Source organism: Alosa alosa, chromosome 12 (assembly GCF_017589495.1).
Source record: "Alosa alosa isolate M-15738 ecotype Scorff River chromosome 12, AALO_Geno_1.1, whole genome shotgun sequence".
In the NCBI taxonomy this organism is placed as follows: Eukaryota; Metazoa; Chordata; class Actinopteri; order Clupeiformes; family Clupeidae; genus Alosa; species Alosa alosa.
This window is the reverse complement of record NC_063200.1, coordinates 21,965,811-21,989,315: the sequence shown is the minus strand read 5'-3', so window position 1 is coordinate 21,989,315 and position 23,505 is coordinate 21,965,811. Positions and strand designations below refer to the sequence as shown.

The 23,505-nt window shown below is 40.1% G+C and overlaps 1 protein-coding gene across 1 annotated transcript; it reads left to right on the top strand.

Annotated features, from left to right (window-relative positions):
* The first annotated feature begins 1,845 nt into the window (after positions 1-1,845).
* Positions 1,846-22,551, top strand: LOC125304991 (transmembrane channel-like protein 2-A). The gene is given in 20 exon segments (XM_048259570.1): positions 1,846-1,943; positions 2,280-2,367; positions 2,786-3,071; positions 3,203-3,352; positions 4,062-4,155; positions 5,061-5,142; positions 5,534-5,640; positions 5,734-5,832; positions 6,056-6,198; positions 6,321-6,465; positions 8,080-8,217; positions 8,219-8,269; positions 8,516-8,695; positions 9,069-9,227; positions 11,436-11,564; positions 11,882-11,949; positions 12,042-12,281; positions 12,760-12,885; positions 21,862-21,940; positions 22,176-22,551. Coding segments are annotated over 20 exon segments (2,469 nt in total). The 5' UTR covers positions 1,846-1,940; the 3' UTR covers positions 22,278-22,551.
* The last annotated feature ends 954 nt before the right edge of the window (positions 22,552-23,505 follow it).

The following is a 23,505-nucleotide window of genomic DNA, read 5'->3' as shown; positions in this document are numbered from 1 at the left end:
AGGCTGTCTCTGTTTGATCACAGGTCCAAGCAAAACGCCTTAGAGTGGATATAACGTCAATGCATTCTAGTTATATTTGTACTTTATTTCATGTTGAGTTTTGCTTCCCAGCATGCATTGTGATTCATTTACGCATTTTAGGCTATTATTAGGTTTTTTTTTAATTTATTTTGAAACAATATGGTTTGAACAATTTAGCTTAGCCTAAGCCTTCTCTGATGATGTTTGCAACAATATGCTATGAAATATGCCTATTAAAAAGTTGTAGTTTATTAAGAAAAAGACACCGTAGATGTGAAAGTAGCACATCCTATCCCGGTATAAAGATCCATGTCTACTCATCATTAGTGTAGGCCTACTGCATAGGGGCCTAAGGAGGACGTGATTTCAAACATGCGACTGGTTGACGTGAAAACTTAAGGTAAGTGTAAATGCGAGTTCATGTTACGACAACCTCTCTCCTAACAGCCTTTGAAGCCTACAGGATGTAATACCGCAAAATCAGTTTCATGTTTTTTTTTTTTTTACCATCGCGGAAATATAAACGTCGCGCGAATAACGTCGCGGTGACCATTACAGGACGTCCCCTCAAAGTCTCGGGGACGTCTTTCAGACCTCTCGAACACAGGTCCGCGGGACGTCAAGGGAACCCTACACAATGTCGAGGAGGTGACGTTCGCCAGGGGACCTTTAGGGGACGTCGCCAGGACTTTATTTTGTTTACTAGAGGCTTGCCTGGTGTCCCTTTAACTTTTAAATACTCATACACAATGCATGGGGAAAGCATTAAATATTAACCTAGAATCATTTGAGAAGTTTCAAGGAAAAACAAATATTTCACAGACACATTTACTCTATTATCATGGAACTGTGCTGACACATACAGATACCATACAATCAGAAAAGGTATTGTATGGGCATGTCTTTACCTCAGTTTTTGTCTGCGGTGTGTATGTGTGTGTGCTCTTGTGTATTTGTGTGTGTGTGTGTGTGTACGTATGTATGTACGTGCGTGTGCTTTCGTGTGTATGTGTGTGAGCATGTGTGTGTGATGGAACTGAGGACCGTGTAATAGAGTAAATTGGCTGTGAAAACTGAGATCCCCAGGTAATACCATGCTGCACAAAGTGACAGGGGAACGGGCACACACGTGTCAGCAAAAGATAGCGAGAGCACGATAACATGAGACAGGGTTAGAGAGAGAACGAAACAGGGGAGATTGCACCACATGGTCCACATTGATCGGTAAGTTTACATATTTTTACAAGTTTACAAAGCCATTTGCCCCATGTCATGAGACTAACATGTGCTGAAACTTAACACATATGCCTTTGAGCACTGAATATGTGCTTGATTGTGGTTAACAGTCTCTGTTTGGAAACCCAAGCCTCCATTAAATCTTTAAGTAGGTTCTTCTTGTGACAGCTGTGGTTTTTGGGATAGTGTGACCAGACAAGTGAGAGTGGGTCTGGAGGTTTAAAAGATCAGGTGGACCGTATAACCGTTTTCGAGGTCTCAGTGTGGAGTCAATTACCATGGTGTTGCCACTAAGTCTTGTCTATCATGCCAGGTCATCTCCCTGATAGCAGGCCCTTTTAAGCTTTCCTTTTAAGAAAGGAAAATACCTTTCACTTATTGGTGGTATATTTCAGATGCCTTCAAGTTCTAAACTAGTTGCTCTTCAGAAAATAAGTTTTTTTTCCTACTGATTTTGGATATTTCATTAAGTAGGCTAACAGCAAGGAGGTGACATGCTCGCTCTCTGCAAGTTTTGCACACTCTTTTGTGTGTGAGGTCATGAAGCGTCGTCATGGCGACTGGGAGTCGGTAACATGATGGCAGAACTGAGCCCTGAGGTGCCTCACCGAAATTCCAGAACAGATCGTCTGTAGAGAAACGACACAGAATGCCGCGAAAAGAAACAGCAAGGAAATTGGAGGATGGTGAGTGAAGCATCAGTATGATGTGCAACCTGAGTTGAAATTAGTTACTGTTGAGGTAAAAATCAAACATTTAATTGAGATATTTTACATTTTAACTTTTTGTCTGATTTGACTATATGACTATGATTTGAGTATGAACATGTGTTATTGTCATGGAAGTGTCAGAAATAACAGATAATAGTAGATTGTTTGTTACTGATTGTTGTTATTATTAAATTTTTTATATATAAATTGTAATTATTATAATTGACCATTCTAAATGACTTTTTAGTGTACACAATGTTGCAATAAATTGTACAAAAAAGACAAATATACTTAGTTACGACTTGTTTCAAGCTGACCATGCACTGGTATGTTCTGTGTTCCACTAACCTGACTGCAGTGGGAATAGATATTGACGGCGAAGTGGGAACCGGGAGTGAGGGTGAGTTCAGATGATTGGAGATGATCTTTGTGCTTTGTTATTGTGCTTGTGTTTGTGAACAGATGGATTGGTGAACACAATGAGCATTGTGTTTATGACCTGCTATGTCTGTGTGTGTGAGAACCTGTTTCTAAAGTGAGTATGTCTCAGTGACTGTCATCTGATATGGGTGGTTGCCTCATGATGACCTGTGGCACAAGTTTAAGCAGTAAGGTGTAAGATTATTATGAGTTTAAGTTTAGTTGGTGAATAATCACTTACAGAATGTGTTTCTGGAATAAGTTTACTGAGGATGTTTCTTTGACTCTCCTCTGATACTATAAGAGGTTGCTTCTTGATGATTTTGCAATATTTTTTAAGCACTAAGTTTGTTGAGAGTATAGGTCCAGTTGGTGAATGTCCATTTTTATGCATGCAGAGGACACCAAACCCAAGGCCAATGGTAGAGGAAGGCAAGCCGCGGGCAATAGGGGCAAGAAGATGGAGAGCAAAGAGGCAGAGGATGATGAGGACGAAGATCCTCGGAACAAACGAGCGGCCAGCAGGAGGAAGGCGGGAAGGAAACCCAAGGAAACTGAGGACGGAAGCAAAGAGGAGTCCAAGGCAGGGGGCAGAGGGAAGAACAAGAAGAGGGGAGGGAAGGGCAAAGGGAAAGGAAAAGGGAAAGGCTCTGATAAAAAGAAGAAGAAAGGCAATGGAAGCAGGTACAACACCATCTAACTGGGGTGAATTGTTAACAGGGGCTAGACTAGAAACTGAAGTATTCATGAAATGTGTGGTGAAAAAAGAGAAATGTAAATGTATTGACCTTGTCCCTCCCTTTTGCTCATGAAAGCTCGGACTCCAATACCGATTCTGATGAGGAGGAGTCCATGTCCGAAGGAGAGATGGCCCGACTCACGGAGGAGTTGGAGAAGAAGAGGAAGCTTGTTGCCATCATGAGAACCAAGCCATGGCGTATGAAACGCCGCTTTGCAGCTTTCAAGTAATGCACCATGGTGATAAAAAGCGGAATCCATGCCAAAATCAGTGGTGTTGTGAAGACATACAGGTTTAGGTGGTGGTGTCATTAGGTTATTATTCATTCTCTGTTTGAAGACTGCGTTGAAGACTGCGTCTATTTGCGAGCAACTAGTTTGTTAAAGAAAACATTATTTCAAACATAAAGTGGTTGGTTGGTTCTGGTTGCAAGTGAATTTAAACAGTTTTCAGTCAATAACCTACCTTGGTATGTGGGCAATATCAGATTATATGCTCTGAATAGAACCACTTGTGAGAAAGCAGTTATCAGCGGAAACCTTAGTAGAAACTTCAAAGAAGAGTCACATTTCAGAACATCAGGTAAACTGGTACATCGTAGAGGAAGGAAGGGAAATTGTAGGTGTGAAGGCAGATGGACAGAAAGAACAATGAAAGAACGAGAAGAAGATAGACAATATCTAGAAATGAGAAAGAATTCTCAGAAAGTCAAATTCTATTCTTAGAAGATATGCTGACAAAAGCAGAGGAAATAAGACAGGCGCTGGGTATGCAAGAAAGAATGAAATGAAGTTTAAAAAGTCAAATGCATAATGGCAAATAGCTTTACATGCAAACCTTGGCATAGACTAGATGTTTTCAGATCATTCTCCAGCAATAAACCCTAAAGTGATATAACTGCACTAAATATTATGCTTTTAATTGTGTATTTCCAGAGAGGCCCAGGAGTTTGTAGACAAATTTGAAGGTGCTCTGGGGGGGAAGGGCAAAGGAAAGGCATGGTTTGCCTACAAAATGATGATGAAGAAGGTAACAACATGTGTCTTGTCAACAGTGTTGGGAGTAATGCATTAAAAAAGTAATGTAATTACAGTAATGCATTGTTTTGTGCTGTAATACAGTACTGTAAGGCATTACCAATACAATTCCAGTAATATTTTACTCAGTACAATTCTCAGTAACTGAAGTTACTTTGCTTTTTAATCCAAAATTGAGAATTCTCAATTGGCACCAGAGAAGATTATCCAAGAACTAAAAAAGTAATCTATGCTGGTCCTGGAATTTGATTTCCTTGTTTAGATGACTGTAGAAAGGGAATTTGAGTTATCTCTGCCATTCATGCAACAGATCTAACATGGTTAGGCTATACTTCTCATTTCAAGCAGTGAGAATAACTAAAATGTTGCTTTTACAGACAAAGATTATAACCATTATTCTCAAACTATTTGCATTAAGTCTACACCACTGTAAGTGGAAGGAAAGGCAACCAGCAATGATGAGAACCATTTAAAAAGTCAACATACTGTACCTTTGACCTTTGGGGCCTACATTGTAGGGGCCCCATGAGCCATAACTGCAACCATTATATTGTTCTTTTGTTAGCCTTAAGCCTGGCTCAGTCATTATGCCATACCACATCACCTCCTGCCGTGTAATGAGCTGCATTGAACACATGAAGATCTATTAAGAACACCAAATCCATATTTCCTGTTATTTTGGTGAAAGTAATGTAAACGTAATGCCTTACAATTCAAAGACAGTAATATTGTAATGTAACAAATTACTTTGAGATAACAGTAACAAGTAATAAATAATGCATTACGCTTTTGAAGTAACTTGCCCAACACTGCTTGTCAATAGTGATTTTTTGTATTTTGTATTGTGAGAACTGACAGATTTAGTTGGTAATTTCCTTATACCTTATTGGTTTACAGAAATGGATCAAGTTTCAGAAAGATTTTGACATTTTCAAGACATCCTGCATACCATGGGATAAGAAGATCAAAGACGTGGAAAGTAATTGTTTTCCTAAACTTATTATGCACTATTTGTCATGTTATTGTGACTAAAATGGCACAGAGAGTGTGTCATGGAATTAGACTCAGTCAATATCCCTCTCATGTAAAAGAACTGATTCACTTATTTGAAAAGAAGAAGATAATTGATGAAACTTATTTGAGGGAGAAAATATGACGGAAAGTACACAGTCACAAAAGATACTGCCATCATGTGGAGAACTGTGGTACATCAACAATGTTAGCGCCCTTAACAATTGTACATCTTTGTTCAATGCGTCTACATAAAATATTTACCTCTGCATAAAACATCTAGCTAATTTACTGAGGTAAATTTGTTGAAATTGGCTTGGATGCACTTTAATCCTATGTATTTGTGACTGGGTCTCCAGGTCACTTTGGGTCATCGGTGGCCTCCTACTTCATATTCTTGCGGTGGATGTACGGTCTGAACCTGGTGCTCTTCAGCTTAACATTTGGGCTTGTGGTCATCCCTGAGGTCAGAGGTCACTCAGAGGTCACATTGTTGCTGTGTGTAGTGTAGTTTGAATGCATACATTTCTAACATTTCTAATAGGTAATGTGATGACAGATTCTAATGGGGCTACCATATGGATCCATACCTCGGAAAACAGTACCTAGAGCTGAACAACCTACGGCTATGGATTACTCTGTTCTTATGAACTTCAATGTGAGTTAGCTAATACAGAATACTCCATCTAACCATTGTTGTATATTCAATAAATGCAATTTATATGTATTAGTAACTTCACTAATCTATCATAAAGCCCAGACAAATGTCAACATTCCCCTGTACATTTTTGTGATATATCTGTTCTATATATTATTCAAAAAGTCAAAGTGTTGGTTAAACTACACATCATTTTACATCTCTATATATAAATGTATTGCAGGGTTACTGCAAATACTCAGTGCTTTTCTATGGGTACTACAATGACCAGAGGGCCGTTGGGCCTCTGAAATTCCGACTGCCACTCTCTTATCTATTGGTAGGGATTGGGAGCTTTGGCTACAGCCTCATGGTTATCATTACAACGTAAGTCCACCTATAGCACCAGTACAGACTGTTGAAGATATCGCATTTTCCTGTAATGTACAGTTAAAGTGGATATGAATTGAAAAGAAAAACATGTATGTTGTCATGTTGTTCCATGTCAGAATGGCTAATGATCAGGATGTCGGCGGGGATGATGCGGATGATGAGTTCACTTTCTCCTGGAAGTTGTTCACCAGCTGGGACTTCCTTGTCTGCAATCCTGAGTCAGCAGATAACAAATACGCCTCCATCACCACAAGCTTCAAGGCAACAACACACACACTCACACTCTGTATTAATAGGGACAGTGGTAGTGTAGTGGCTAAGGAGCTGGGCTAGGATACAGTAGCCCAGTGTTACTCATTGCGCGGCTCGCGAGCCACATGCGGCTCGTCAAGCTATAATTGGTGGCTTGCATGGTAGCTTTGGCGAGATTTTGTCAAATTTGATTTTACTCATTTTGAGTAGGCCTAAACTGTTCGCCAAAGGCCATCATCTCTGGCCCCAGCTTGATAAAAACAAAAGTAGGCTCTGATTTAGCCTATAGTCTACTGTATGACTTCAACGAGGTGATCTTTAGTTTCGTTCTGCTTACATCTCACTGCCACTTGCAACGCCTTTGAATGCAATCCGCTGCCCTGTTTACCGGCAATGCTACAGCGGACTTAAACTGCCACCTCATGGCGATAAGTTATAATACATTTCACGCAGCTACGTGAATCACGGAAAGCGCGAATGAAATTGCCACTTCTAAATGGGACCTACTGTAGGCTATATGGTAACACAGCCAATACGTTTTTTCAAATGTGCTTTATAAACATACAATACTGCACTACAAAAGCGCAAACATCTGAATTATACATCTCCCTTCACCCAAATAATGAAGGTGAAAGGAAGTTATTAAGCCTTAATGGTGCTTCCTAAAGGGGTTATTGTCATTGGAATTTGGTTTCTGAAGCAGACTTTCCCACTTGCACAGAAACCACTTAAACCACTTGCACAGAAAATGATGTCTTTCTTAATGAGCACATACACCTGTAAGTCAACATTTTCGACCATGAACACTATCAAGAGGAAACAGAGAAACGACTGACCCATACTCATCTTGAATGCCTCACTGTGATTGCAACAACAAACAAATACAACATGAAGAAAGTGAAGGACATGCATGCCAGCTTCCGCTCATCCCAGTATTAAAGTAAATCTGGTCTTAAATGAAAATGTATTGGCTGTGTTATTTCTTTTTTTGTGGGATGTCCAATTCATATGTAGAAATGCACATTTGCAAAGGCGACTTAGTATATTGTCGTAAAAGTGGCTCTCCTTTTGATTTTGCACTGCCAATGTGGCTCTTGTGAAAAAAATAGTGAGGATCACTGCAGTAGCCTGAAAAGATGTGGGCTAGGATACAGTAGCCTGAAAAGATGTGGGCTAGGATGCAGTAGCCTGAAAAGATGTGGGCTAGGATGCAGTAGCCTGAAAAGATGTGGGTTCAATTCCCGCCTTCCACTGTTGGGTCCTTGAGCAGGGCACTTACAGTAACCCTGAGTTGCTCTGGGGACAATGGCCCTTGTAATATAATTGACATATGTAAGTCACTTTGAATAAATTAATAAAAGTTAATTATTATTCAGACACATACTGTATACTAAAGGCATCTGTCAGTATCAGTGATGATGGATAAAACTACAGCTGAATTGGCACATTACCTTGTTTACTTCATCATTTTATTCACAACATGTAATATTTTGTTATAATCCTTACTTTTACAAAGTATCCCACAGGAACAACCTCATGTGAAAATTGCAGGACTATGATTTTTGTTCTGGTTTTCATATAAGGATAGGCTATGATGTCACTGTCATTTGTGAACTCTTGCAGGAGTCCATCGTGGACTTGCAAATGAGCCAGAAAGAAGAGAACATCCACCTGCGTAGGTTCCTGCGGGTGCTGGCGAACTTCATGATCACCTGCATCCTGGGAGGCAGCGGCTACCTCATCATCTTCTTTGGGTCTCATGTCACAGGAGTTTGCCAACAGGGATGACCTTGGGTGGTACGAGAAAAATGAGGTACTGTGGATAAAACAATTATGATCTAAACATGAGAACACGTGATCTAAAATAAGCAAGGATTCTCGTTTATTTGGACCACTACATTGACCACTGCAACAGCTACCTAAATATATATAAAAATAGGTTTCATCTACTGGTGGCACTCTTAAAGTACAGAATATGAAATTGGTCAAATGATGAATGAATGAATGTGAATGGAATAGCTCATCCTTATGACTTTCCTCTGTTCTCCTGTCATAACAGCTTGAGATCATCATGTCTTTACTGGGCCTGGTGTGCCCTCCATTGTTTGAAACCATTGGTGAGCTAGAGGATAACCATCCCCGTATTGCCCTCAAATATCAACTCAGTCGCGTATTTGCCCTCTTCCTAGGCAACCTCTACACCTTCCTCTTTGCTCTGTTTAACGATGTCAACAACAAGGTAAGCCACGGTCACGTGCATGTGTGTCTGTGAAACAGAAGTGCTGAATGTGTCCCTTGGTCACGTGCATTTCTAAAAACAAGAGCACAGAGAATGCCCCATTACCATGAGTGATGGGGCAGCCATGACAGTTTAGCCTGATATTGAGACTCATTCATTTTTAATGTGCAAGAATATTGACAAGACTGATCTTGCTGTATTGTAGTTGACACCATGCTATGATTTTGCATAATGTTATACAGTTATTTTTTTTTCATTATATATTCATTGTGTATGCTGTCTCACTACAACAATTCCCAGTGACTTTAGTAGATGTGGCAATGAAGACTATTCTTGTCTATTCTATTCTAGTTAAATGTCTTTTGTCTTGCAGATTGAGGAGGAAGTAGACATAAAGAATAAATCAGTTTGGTTCCTGAAGGAGTACCTAGCCAACTTTTCCATGTACAACAACGACTCTGAGGCCACTGCTCCGCCCATCAACCCTGCTGATGCCATCCGCGGACCGTGTTGGGAGACTGGCGTTGGAGTTGTAATTCTAACCATTTTGTTGGCCTCTGACATGCTATCTATTATGTTACTGTTTCTGTCCATTAGAATAACATCAGTTATATTCTCATACTACACCAAGTCCATTACCTTGAAAGCACTGAAAGGTGATATGGTTTAAAAATGGGCTTACATTTCCACTTAACAGTAAGGACAAAAGAAAGGTTCCATCTTGTTTGTCTGCAACAGTGTCACACACTGGATAAGTATAAGTATAAGTATATATACTTTTTTGAGGGAAATTTGGTCTCTGCATTTAACCCAATCGGTGAATTAGTGAAACACAAACAGCACACAGTGAAGTGAAGCACACACTAATCCCGGCGCAGTGAGCTGCCTGCTTCAATGGCGGTGCTCGGGGAGCAGTGAGGGGTTATGTGCCTTGCTCAAGGGCACTTCAGCCACGGCCCACTGGTCGGGGCTCGAACCGGCAACCCTCCGGTTACAAGTCCAGAGTGCTAACCAGTGGGCCACGGCAGCCCCAAATGTGCACTTGCACAGTCCCAATGAGAATAAAAAAGGCAAATACAACACAGAGAATAATATGGTTACAATTAGCAGTGAATGGTTTAAAAGGTTCACCTCACTGCCACTGAATTGGAAACTTTAACAATCAGTTAAAGGCACACCCTTACCCTTATATTTGGTTAAGATCCAATTCAGCAGAGGTTCCCAAACTTAAGACTACTCATCTGACTATAAGATTTAATTTCTAAAAATCTTCAGCGACCCACCCAAACATTTATTCACAACTCCGAGACGAGACTAATATAAAGTATTTCCTTATCATTTATTTAATGGAATTTGAATAATTACGCATGCATCGTGATGCAATAAACTAAGCCTATTACAACTACCACTCCATTATACTGTAAGACACTTCAGTGTAGCGTTACCCATAATCCAACAACCCCATCAAATGTGTTTCAGATCAACATCAAATGAACGTCTGTTTGAAGAATATATTTAATTTGCTTTTATTACTACTTTTATTACTAGGTACTTTTGAATTGGAGCCATTTAAAGGTGCTCTAAGTGATGCCACGCGTTTTTTAGGCTAAAACATTTTATGTCACTTACTGCAAACATCACCTAACCAACCACTAGCTGTCTGTGTCCTGAATACACTGTAAAAAATGTGATCTCTGGACACCCCAGGCTCCAAAAACGGCAACAAAAACAACCTGGGCAAACCTAGCCCATAAAAACATAACAAACTGTTCCAGCAAATCGCAGACGAGATGCACGTTTAGGAGAGTTTCAATTGCACAGGAGCAGCACGGAAGGGAAGGGGAGGAAGTAGCGAGCTATCTCTCTGTTTTGTTTGAAAGTCAACAGAAGTGACGTTACTTAGCATCGCTTAGAGCACCTTTAAAGGGACACCAGGCAACGTTTTCGTCTTAATTAATCATCTTCGTAAGTCGGTATATGGTTAAATGACTCATTACGGGGCGAATGAAGGCTCTCTCGCCCGCCCCTACTGCCTGTAGGAAGAATATCACACTAGCAAGTTTGGTGTATCCGACCCGCTGACCTTCAGTTTCACAAAGTCTCAGACATCGCGAGAAGCAGGATCAGTTTACATCCTGCATCCCCAGCACAGAGGCAGGCTAATGAAACGCTAGCGATTGTTGCAAACGTGTGTATAATGGCAGAGCCGGCGAATAAGCAGCGAAAACCCTTGAAGGAAGATGCGAAGAAAAGGAAAAGAGCGAGCAAGGGCTTGTACACGTATTGACACGTACAGACGGTAGGGGGAGCTTCATAGAGAAAAAGCATTAGGCTTGCCTGATATACCTTTAATCATTAACTTTTTCAATATTTCAAGCTTAATTACAAAATGTAAAATAAATAAAATAAATAATGTAGGCTACCTCTCACAGCCAATCTGCAACACCTTGACGGTCTACCAGTAGGCCACGACCCACACTTTGGGAAACACTGTGTTAGAGGATCGAGATATAGTGACCCTCTACCTGGTATGAAAATTTAATCAGTACTTAGGTATTCTGTGTGAGTGGACACAAACACACACACAGAAGGACTGAGTTACAATACTCTCTGCCCCCACAAGGATAATAAAAAGGATTATTTTGATGTTTTATAATTAAAGGCTAATAATATGAAGCCTATTTCAGTCTAAAGTACCTCTTTACCTGTTAATCTAAAGTACTTCTCCTGTCATTCACAGGAGTTTATGAAGCTGACTGTTTCAGACATCCAGGTGACCTACATGACTATTTTCATAGGTGACTTCCTACGGGCCTTCATTGTGAGGTTTCTCAACTACTGCTGGTGCTGGGACCTGGAGGCAGGATTTGTGAGTCTTCATTTCTTAGCAGATTCTGTGAAGAGTTATTATTTTCCTTAGCCATGGAGGAGCACAGTTAAAATCTCTCAAGTGCTCTGCATGTTTCTATTTTCAAGGGTTATAGATAACATGCTTTGTCATGTCAACCAGAAGAATCTTTAAGGGAATAATACATTAGTTTTGTCAATGACATTCTTTGTTTGGTTGGGAGCAAGCCTAAATCAAATCAGATTTTATGTAAAGTACTTCTTTGGAAACTTTGGAACACATTTCAAAATCATGAATGACATGGGTGCACTTAACTACTGTACCTTCATACTGTCTAGCCATCATATGGAGAGTTTGATACCAGTGGCAATGTCCTGGGGCTGATCATCAATCAAGGAATGATCTGGTAAGTTGTAAAACCCTAAAGCTGAACTTGCTGAACACTTGTTTTCACCCTTGTTTTTTTATGATCAATAATCTCCCCTTCAATTCTGTCAGGATGGGTGCATTTTATGCCCCTGGTTTGGTGGGACTCAACGTCTTACGTCTGCTGAGCTCCTTGTACTACCAGTGCTGGGCTTTAAAGTGCTGTAACGCGCCCCACGCGAAAGTCTTCAAGGCCTCCAAGTCCAACAACTTCTACATGGGCCTCCTCCTCCTCATTCTCTTCCTCAGCCTGCTGCCTGTAGTCTTCAGCATGATGTCTCTGCTGCCCTCCTTTGATTGTGGTCCTTTCAGGTACAGGATAATGTGTTGGAGTGTGGAGGGAGGAGGGACGTGGTAGCGTAGTGGCTGAGGAACTGAGCTAGCATACAGTAGCCAGACAGGTTGTGGGTTCAAGTTCCTACTGCCACCATTGTTCCCTGAAGCAAGGCACTTAACCCCAAGTTTCTCTGACTAGGCTGGCCCTTGTAATAATTGACATAAGTCGCTTTGGATTAAGCATCAGTCAAATGAATAAGTTATAGTTACCCTCTCGTACGAACACACGTGTGCACATATATATGCCAACCATGAATTCTTTGCGCTGACGTAGTCATGTTTTTAGTGTTCTTCAGTAGTCTTTCACTATTCCATCTGAGAGTCACTAATACAGCTCATAGTTCAGCACATAGGCAGAAAAAAGATGATCAATCAAAAACCAAAACAATGGTGTGGTATGAACCAAAGCTCATTAACACTTCACTTTTGCTGTTCCCCTCCATTCCTCCTATAGTGGTAAAGCGAAGATGATGGATGTTCTCATGGAAACAATTGCCCTGGACCTGCCGGCCTTCGTAGGGACGCTGTTTGGTGTGGCGTCAGACCCAGGGCTCATCATACCAGGTGTTCTGCTCATGGTGTAAGTGAATAGACAGTAATGTCTATGAGATGTCAAAAACTGTCTCATGCATCGACACGATCCTACTGCAATAACCAAGTGATTCAACCTGACATCATCCTTTTTCAGAAGTGTTTACAGTACAATGTGCAAAGATGAAAGTAGATGGAAAAACTTTTCGTATTACATTTATAAAGTGGACACTTTGCAGTGAAATTGCATGTACTATGTGACACAGACGTGAGAGGAGATATATAACTCCTCGGTGATGATCTTTTATGTTAATGTAGCGGGAGCAAGGAGTTACTACGCTACTAAAGTGTGTGTGTGTGTGTGTGTGTAGGTGTGTATTATAATGTTCAGTCTACTGCCCAGGAGAGGCACTTACCTTAACAAATCACCAGCGCTATAAACTAGGTGTATATTTATTATAATATTACAATAGAAGCTATAACTAGACTGCATTTCCGGCGGGAACTGCGAAAGTGTGCTTGCCCTGGTCCGGTCACCAACGTGAGCAGACAGTGGCTATACCTCAAAATATACTGCTATACTGAACCTGGCTTGATCCAAGCATTCTAACAGTGCCTTTCAGTGTTGAAGCAGTGGCAATACCTCAAAAGCTCTAGTAGAGGGCTATTCAACTATTGGCTTGCGGGGTGAATGCGGTTCGTTGGATTTTACCTGTGGCCTGCCTTCAAATTTTGCTTCTATGACTAAGATCAAATCAATAAAATAAAACGACAGCAGTGATTGGCTGCAAAAATAAACTAGACTGCATTTCCGAGGAACTGCGAAAGTGTGCTTGCTCTGGTGCGGTCACTAACGTGAGCGACAGTGGAATATGTTACGTTGAACCTGGCATAATCAAAGAATTCTAACAGTGGCTAATTTTCAAAATCGGGCGTACAGGTCAAAGGTTACATGCATTAACATACCCGAAATTTTTGCTAGTTGCAGCGACCCCTAGGTCAAAGGGCACCAAATTATATGTGTCCTCACAATGGAGTCCCGAGTCCCTGTACCAAGTTTTGTTTTGAGAAATGAAAGTGTCGCTTAGATATGAGCTAAGTTCCTGTAACTCTAGCGCCCCCCTAGTGGTTGAATGTCACCAAATTCACTGTGTGTTCTCAGGATGGGGTCCCGAATCTATGCACCAAGTTTGGTATCGATACGTGAAAGCGTTCCTGAAATATGACCTACTTCCTGTTTTGAGCCTACGGATTTTGTTTGGCTGTAACGGCTGAGACGGGTGAACGCTTTTGAAAATCAAAAATTCTTCTGATAAGATTTGACAGGCTACAGAGGAATTGACCAATGGCAGCAGTTAGCTGGTGTGCAAAACACACCAAACCAACAAACAAAGACCTTAACTTTACACATGATGACAGAGCTACTCTACAAACTGATAAACATCACAAGAGTCATAGTGAGGGTCATTAAAGTGATGACTTACGTTAACTCAAAGACGCAAACAAAGCAGGACACACTGGAGTGCTGGGTTGCGATGAACAAAAGAATGAACTCAGGGCGAGCAAACAATTTATCCTGGTCTGAGCCCCTTCTCCGGAGCTACAGGGTTTCCCAGCAGGTAAACTGGGCGTGGTTAGGTGGCAGAGCCAAACAATCCTGCAATTTCTCCACAGCACTTTCACCTCAAGGACTTTGTGCAGATTTAAATGTACATTCGAAAATGAGAAACTATATAATAATAATAAAATATGTATATATAAACTTAGGGAGTCTTTCACCAACAGTATTCTAACAATACTCTACTGTAGTTTGCTAACCACCACAACCCAACAGTATTCTAACAGTACTCTATTCTAGTGTTCTAATCTCCACAACCCAATAGTATTCAAACAATACTCTATTCTAGTGTGCTAATCTCCACAACCCAATAGTATTCTAACAATACTCTATTCTAGTGTGCTAATCTCTACAACCCAATAGTATTCTAACAATACTTTATTCTACAGGACTATTTATTTGTCGTGAATAAGATGAATGGTCTGATAATGGAAGCCAGTGTTTCCCACAGAATTTAATTGCATTTGTGGTGGTAGGTGTGTGTGTGTGTGGGGGTCTGTGTCGGAGTCAATAAAATAAAATAATTCTAACAATAATGCTTCAAGTGGGATTTGAACTCTCAACCTAAGGATCACCAGTACAAGGCATTATCCCACTAAGCCACTGTCAATCCTACATGTTGGTCAGTCACATTCACATGGTGAAAATGTGTATTGGTAAACACACAACAAGAAAAACTCCAAGCATACATTTGACAATAAAATGAAGGGCTTTCCTAAAAGAGTACACTTGAAATCTTTTTGAAATTCTAGGGCAATTAGACATTTGTAGAGATGAACACTAATGGATGAAATATAAATATGATAGACTTGATGATGAAGGAAAAATAGTAAACAATGAAGTTCCCCTAAATGTCATAGAGTATCTCGGCATTCTGATTCTTGGCAACTGATGAGTGTGAATGTTGATTGCCTGATGTAATTCAGGTGCTGTTCAATGGTGTGAATCTTAAATGACCAATAGCATGTGCAGCTTGATCCTAAAGCTCTAAAGCGTTCTACATACTCGACGCACCCGACCGGTAGCGCGACAACATGACGTCAAAATTACGTAGATCTTTTTGGCGCGCAGGATTTAGGAAACAGGAAGATGAACTAGTTCTAGGGCAAGCGAGAGTTGCAGTGTTTTGTTACAGTCGTGAATTTTTAATAGTTTGCTGGATAAGTTAACAAAGTTACCAGCGAGAGTTGCAACACATGGAATTAAGAAGAAGGAATAGAAACGATTTATTTTCAAACAAAAGATATCTATTAAGGCCTGAACAAAATCTCTTTCCACTTCAGGAAATAACACAAACTCAGCCAGCTGCTAACTAGCTAGCCAGCTAACTAAACTGTTTAAATTAATAAAATTTCCCTCGGGTTGACTAAAGTATCTATCTATCTATCTACCTGTGCACACACCTTGGAAACTAGATGATAATGATGATGGTAGTTGTGAATAGTAGCAACCAAAGTCTGAAGTACCATCACAGAGGCTAGCTACTAGTGTTTCTTACTGCAGCTTCTTGTGCTGTGTAATGTAGTTAGTGTTAATATTTTCACAACAGCGACACCTCTGTTCAGGAGAATATTGCAACTAGTGTCGCGACCACCACGCGTGAGTATAAATGGTTACGGCGCTTCTGTGATGTCACATTGTCGCGCTACCGGTCGGGTGCGTCGAGTATGTGGGACGTTTAACAGGGATTTGAACTCTCAACCTAAGAAACACCAGTACAAGGCATTATCCCACTGAGCCACTGACAATCATACACATTGGGGAGTGACATTCACATGGTGAAAATGTTGGTAAACACACAAGAAAAACTCCAAGCATACATTTGACAATAAAATGAAGGGATTTCCTGAAACAGTACACCTGAAAACTGTTTGAAATTCTGGGGCAATTAGACATTTGTAGAGAAGAACACTAATGGATGAAATATAAATATGATAGAGTTAATGATGAAGGGAAAATAGTAAACAAAGAAGTTCCCCCAAATGTCATAGAGTGTCTCGGCATTCTGATTCTTGGCAACTAATGAGTGTGAATGTTGATTGCCTGATGTCATTCAGGTGCTGCTCAAAGGTGTGAATCTTCAATAACATGTGCAGCTTGAGCCTAAAGCTTTAACCGGGATTCGAACTCTCAACCTAACAAACACCAGTACAAGGCATTATCCCACTGAGCCACTGACAATCCTACATATTGGGCAGTCACATTCACATGGTTAAAATGTGTGTTGGTAAACACACAACATCAAGAAAATTCCTAGCATACATTTGACAATAGAATTAAGGGCTTTATAAAAAAAGAGTACAGATCTGAAAATGTGCACTGTTAATGGTATCCACCTAATGATGGTTGTATGGTTGTTCTCCAAGAAAAAAAAATAAACTCATATAGGAATATAGGTGATATAGGAGAAATGGGCTGAGTGGTTTGAAATTGTGGCAGTACCCCAAATGTTGGGTTATGGGTAATGGAGGGTACTGGTAACAATACCTCAAAAAATTTCAAGTTTCTAGGAATTACGGTTTATAGAAATTTAGGTGATCTAGGAAAAAAAGGCCTAAGTGGTCCAACTTTATTGGCCTATATCTCTGAAATGGAAAAAAATATAAAAATTCTGAGCCATAACTTTTGTGAGGCTTGGTCTAAACATTGTCTATGAGAATTCTGGTGAAGATTTCATTATTTTTGAAGAGTGTGAAACTTTTTATGATGTTTGGCTTTTCCATGAAATTGTGGCAAAAGTAAAAAAGATACATAGAGTTTAGAGATTAATATTATGAAAGAATTTTGAGTCTAGGTCAATCTGGTAAGGAGAAATAAGCATAATTAACTTTTTTTGCCAACAGCGCCACCTTTGGGTGCAGTCCCCCAAATTTTGGGTTATGGGTAGAGGGGGGTACTGGTAACCATACATGAAAATTGCAAGAGTTTTGGAGTTACGGTTTAGACTGCAGTATGACTTTTAGAGGTTTTTTTGCAAAAAATGAACGGTACAGAAACAATAGGGGTCCTGCAGCTACAGTACACTGCTCGGACCCCTATAAGAAAACTTAAGAAGAACAATAAGTGCTGCTTTCAGCAAGCACGCTTAATAATGTCACGCGTCTTGCGCCTCTCAAACTGGGCTATCAGGTAACCTACAGAAGACTTGAAATTATGAAATATGAACAAGGCATTAAAATGCTGCTTGTTTGTCAGAATACTTTTTCACTGATTTATTTTAAAAATATGAGCTATGAGTGTGAATGTTATATATTCCATCCCCTAATTCTGTTTTACTGGTTTATGACAAATAATCTATATGGATTTGCTCTATGAAGACCTTATGTCTGTGTGGGATTGTTTTGAGAGCCTATTGATGTATCTCAGAATAAAGGAATGTCCAAAACATTAGTAATGTTTTTTTGTGTGTGTGAATGTATTTTACTTAACTCATTAAATTTAGCTGGATACTCATCAACGCATGTCTCTAATAGCCACAATAGGAGTAATTTTAGCAACACCGTATTTTGAGTGGCCATAACGACCCAGTGGATCATGAAAACGTGCCAAAATTCACATTCCTTGCTTGTTGTTGGTACATTAATCCCATTCATTAATCCCATTGCCACTTATCTGTGATGTAAGAGTTCAGTATAGGTTTAAGGTCTGGGGCAGGGATTTGACATTCTGTGACTTCTTCACTGAGAGCTTGCTTAGCAGCACTGTCCGCTTTCTCATTTCCCCTCAGACCAACATGGCCTGGGACCCAGCAAAAAACTACACTCAAGTTCTGGTTCTTTAGACGTTCTAGTTTATCAAGCTCAGCTTTGGTTGTATTCTTTTTGCGTGACATTATAGCCTACTGAAAAGATTTGAATTGCAAAAAATAATTTATCCCTCCCCCTCAGATTTCTATTTATTTACAAATGTACATCGGCCTACTGTAATTACATTTATACATAGTTATTCTACTGATCTTCATAGGCTACTATTCATCCTGCACATAGACTTAAGACTGTATGACACATATTACTACACACACACACACACAGTCACTGCTCCACTCCCCTCCCGCCCACACACACATCTTCACTGTCATCACTCACATACATCATACATACAGTACTCTGCTTGCAATAGTAAGTCCCTGCCCCCCCCCCCCCCACAAATACACAGCACATTGTCTCATGAGGAAGCTTCCCCAACACACATATTGCACACTGCCCTCTCCCCACATACACAACACACTATCCCATCTCCCCTGTCATCCCCCAACACACACACACAAGACCCCTAGCAGTTGGGTTAGCCCCCTTGAGCCGTGGATCTGCCCAAGGTTTCTTCCTTGGTAAGGGAGTTTTCCTTGCCCCTGTTGCTCTTGGGTGCTCCTTGTTGGTGCCCCCACCCAATCCCAATCCTCCCCCACCTTTTTGCAGCCCTTGCCACTTAATCTACTAAACCCCTCTTCTACTGCACTTTTTACCCCCCCCCATTAATGCACAAATAGGCTGACACCAGACATAATTTCACTGCATTTCTTACTTCCAGTAACTATATGCATGTGACAATAAACTTCCTTGTATCCTTGACTTATTCTTACTACTCTTATAATGTTGTTTCTGCACTACAATGACACTGTTACCACACTGCACATAGCAGTATGTTATGTACATATATGTTATATATTTGTCATATTGAATATCTGTTAATACACTGCATATCTATATTATTCTTTCTACTATTATAATGTTACTGCTACATCTACATACATTATTCTACTTATTGTATGAGGTAACTGCTAATACACTGCACATATTTATATTTAATTCATATTACTCTAAATCTTCTGTAAATCAACTGTATACTACTGTTTACATTGCACTATATTTCTTGACCTGTATATTTCATCACCTTTCTATACTTTGCATCACATTGCATGCATACTGTACATGCATCACAGCTAAGATCGTTGGTTGCTATGAAGGCCAGTCATTCTAAATGGATGATTGTTAACAGGCGCGCCTGCAGGTGTACGTCCGTATGCACTGTGCGTACAATCAGGCTCAACAACGAGAGAAAATTTCCCTGTGTGTATGTAATGTGTATTCACACCAAATTGGCCCACCATACCTTCCCAACTATGCACAGTATCCCATTAGCTGCCATCAGGCTATTTACAATTTTCTATTACGTAACTTAGTGAACACTTATCAAAACTAGATGTACCGCATAGCGGTACAAAATATGACCGCCGCTCAGTCTTGTACATCCATTCTGCGAAAATAAATCACACTTCAATTTGTCTCCATATTTTACTCCATCCCCCACTCTTGAAACTTTTGTGTATGCTTGTTTGGCATGCCTGAGTGTGTGTGTGCGGCTGCACAGAAAGTAGCCTACTGGTGCTGAAAAGGTGAATAGATTGTAGAATAGCCAAAGAAGATGTAGGACATGTCAGTTATTTGCACCACTGGTTAGATGTAAAACAGCATTTCGTTTCAGACTACTGTTACTTAATTTGTGCATTAACAATAACGTTTCAGACTACTGTTACTTAATTTGTGCATTGAGAATAAAGTATTACACTTGAGACCAACATACCATATAAGATTCTTCATCCTCAGTGCCACGGTTCAGGTAGTTATTTAGGAAAAACTGCTTTTTTTATGTTCGGGGCCCCAGCACGGGGAGGGCCCCCCCGGGACGAACCAAAATTTTCTGTAAAGTCTAGTGGGGCTACATACCCACCAAATTTCATGTGCCCCGTGGTTCGTGTCCCGGTATCGTTGACCAAAAAAATTCAGGAAGTAGATGACGGGGAAAAAAAAAAAAACTTTGACAATCCCTATATGACCTCTTCGCTAGCTTCGCTAGCGGCGGTCATAATAATCCTGCTGACGTATCCTCCCCTGCTGGCTGCCGTTCACATTGCAATTTAACAATAAACTAGTCAGAGGTTATTATGGCCCGGCCAGTTTCACTTCACATATTATATATTGTATTGATGTAGCCTATTTAAAACATTAACTTTCTTCTCAGTGTTTCCTCTTCATTTAGCAGTGCCACTGCTTCAGAATTAGGGGAGACGCAAAATATTGTCCGGAAGCATAGTAGGCTAAATGCCCTCCGCTGGCTGCTGAAAATTGCAGTTTAACAATAAACAGCAATGCTAATCTGAGGTACCTGTCTAGTTTTATTCCATAAATATATTGTTTTTATAGACGTTAGTGCCATGCGCTATCAAGAGCTTCCATGTGCTACGCATGCGCAAAAACTAAAATTTTCACACAACTTGTTGGAAAGGTGTAGCCTAGCCCAGGCTAAGGAAAAACCCATTAATTTCTGAAGCTGATTGTATTGAAAGTATTTCCCGTATCGTAGTCTATTAGCTTGCTCGCAAAAACAGCAAAAATTAAACTGGAGAGTTGATGTCTCCGCGAAGAAACTGCTGTTACATTAGATGCACACTCAATCGCGAATCGACACAGTAAAAAAAGCAACGACTGTTGTGTTTCTATAACATGTTGGCACAAAGCTTAATTTCTGTCATAAACTAAGTAAGCTAAGCGTTTCTCCATTGTCAACGTGAACTACCGGTATGTTCAAACGTTCAAGTGACATGTGGTAACAATTTTGAATTCTAATTTGAATTCTGAGTTCATAACAGTGTTATTCATTCTGGTGAGACTAGGCTACACAGTGGTAAGTTAGTTTAAATATCCATACTGGTGAGACTAGGTCAAAGGAAAACCTGAGGATTATATGTTAAACCTGAGTGTTCAGAGTGATGAACTGTCATTTTGTTGCTTTTAAGCATTTTATTGTTAGAATAAAATCCAGCAATTGTTTTAATAGTGGGTTGATTAATGAATACTCTCCAGAGTAGGGGCAACTTTCTCTTAGTACTGCTGTGAGTTGGGTAAAGGGAAATAGCTTGGTGTTGCTGAATAGAGCCCCCACACACTAGGCCACACCCTGGCCGTGAAGCGTTTCCATGACTATTAAAAAAACCTGAAGCCCTATTTCTATTTTTCTACCTCCCTCACAGTATAGTTTAAGTCCAAGTTGAACTGTGTAGTAGGAGTCAGGACGTGATCCTGTATTTCCCTGCCGCCTGGAGACATTAGTATTGAATAACCTTCCCCTACCATATGGGTACTACCACCCGTTACATATAGCCTACTATTCCGCTCTACCAGCTGGAACTAGGCTTACTACCAATATTGTTTAAAACCAATTTTCCTCCTTGTCGTTTGTTCAGCTTCGTCTTGTCTGTTCTTTTACTGTTATCTTCTCCTCGCGAACCCCACTCAGTTACCCTTAGTTACCCCTAAGATTCTATGTCATGAGCGAGCGCTTATAAAAGAGCGCTTGTAATGGCCCCCATTACATTAAAATATGTGGAATAAGTGATATTTTTTCTTGCAGGATGGCCATATATTGGCTGAACGCTGTAGCAGAAGAATACAAGAATGCCCTCTCGGATCTGAAAAAGAAGATAAAGATGGCAAGTACAAACTTGACTTGCAGTATACTATAATTTGTGACCATGAACAGTAGTCCAGCCAACATCTGGACTAGATGATGGCATTATTGTAGTCGTGTCCTGTTTTACTCTTTGATATTTCAGTTAGTAAAATTATCTTTTATTGATTAAGCATGTTACTACTAGAAGCACTACATTTTGTGGGCTTGTCTTCATAATAACCTGCCCAATCTATTTCGAAACTCTCTGTTCGTAGACCAGAGAAGAGGACAAGAAAAAGCGTAAAAACAAGAACTGCTTCAACCAGGCACAGCAGGACCTGGAAGACCTGTTCCCAAAGCGATCTCTTGCATGTTGAAAATTGGTATGAATTGTAGGCCTATCATTTAAGTAGAAATTCAATATAGCTGAACATTCATTTTATTATTGACTTATTGTTGAAAACAACTCTAATGTATTATTACCATTGATAACCACTGTGAGTTTATTATAATCCTGGAAGAGCATTAGCACATCTTCACTATGGCAAAATAACCTAGGATGATCTAGAAAGCACTTAATTGTTTATCTTTTTTATATTATGTTGTAAACCCAATCTTTACTGTTTCAATAATATTCCCCATTGTAGCCAGGAAGGTAGGTTATCTGTATACAGTCATCTAATAAATATTCTTTCATAATAGTTTTGTTATTTACTGTCGATTCACCTCCAATCGGTAAGAGTGCTTGTAAAGATTGAGTAAATAAAAAAAAATGTAGGTAACAGATTTGATGTGTTATTGTGTGTCTCTGGTGCTTCCACACGCATACAAACTTGGAAAAAAAAACATCCATGCTGTTTTGAGTGAGATAAGGGTTTCTGGATGTATCCTGCCTTCAGCCTCCAGGGTGAGTTGGTCAAAATCGGCAAGGCTTCTGACGTCACAAGCAGGGGCAGAGCCAGACATTTTAAACATTGGGGGCTTAGCCCAGTGTCACACACAGGAAGGCTAGGGGGCAGTTTTTTAGTGAAAAATAACCCCTTAAATAATGACTTCTAGTAAATTCTGAACACATTGAGACTTTAAAAATGTGAGACTCAAGGTATATCTGACTGGCACTTTGGGTCTTTCAAGAGGGGTCTATAGGCATAGCCTATCTGATCAGCATGCACTTAGCACTTAAGTGTTTTTGTTATGAGTTATGGTTTGTATATTATAGGCTAGTATACTATGCTGAGATAACCCTGATTGGATGTTACCTTGTCTCAATACATTTTTAGAGAATCAAGTCCAGTTGGAGTGCTACCAGGAACTTTGTCAAAACTTTGTAAAGGTGGTGCTCTTTGGTGACAGGCTTAATTCATTTTAGAAAAGTTGTAGAATACCAAGGCACTCATCTTCTTTGTAGTTAAAATGCCTTTATTTTAATGGGCACAACATAATTAAAACACTTCGACGCGTTTCGGCATGAAACCTTCGTCAGGAAGTGACCAGTCTCTTGTGTGGCATACTGAAATAAAAGACATCAATTCCATTGTTTGTTTTTCTGTTTTTCTGTGGGTTTGCCTTTGTTAAATGAGGGGTTTGCCATTAGCTAATTGGTCC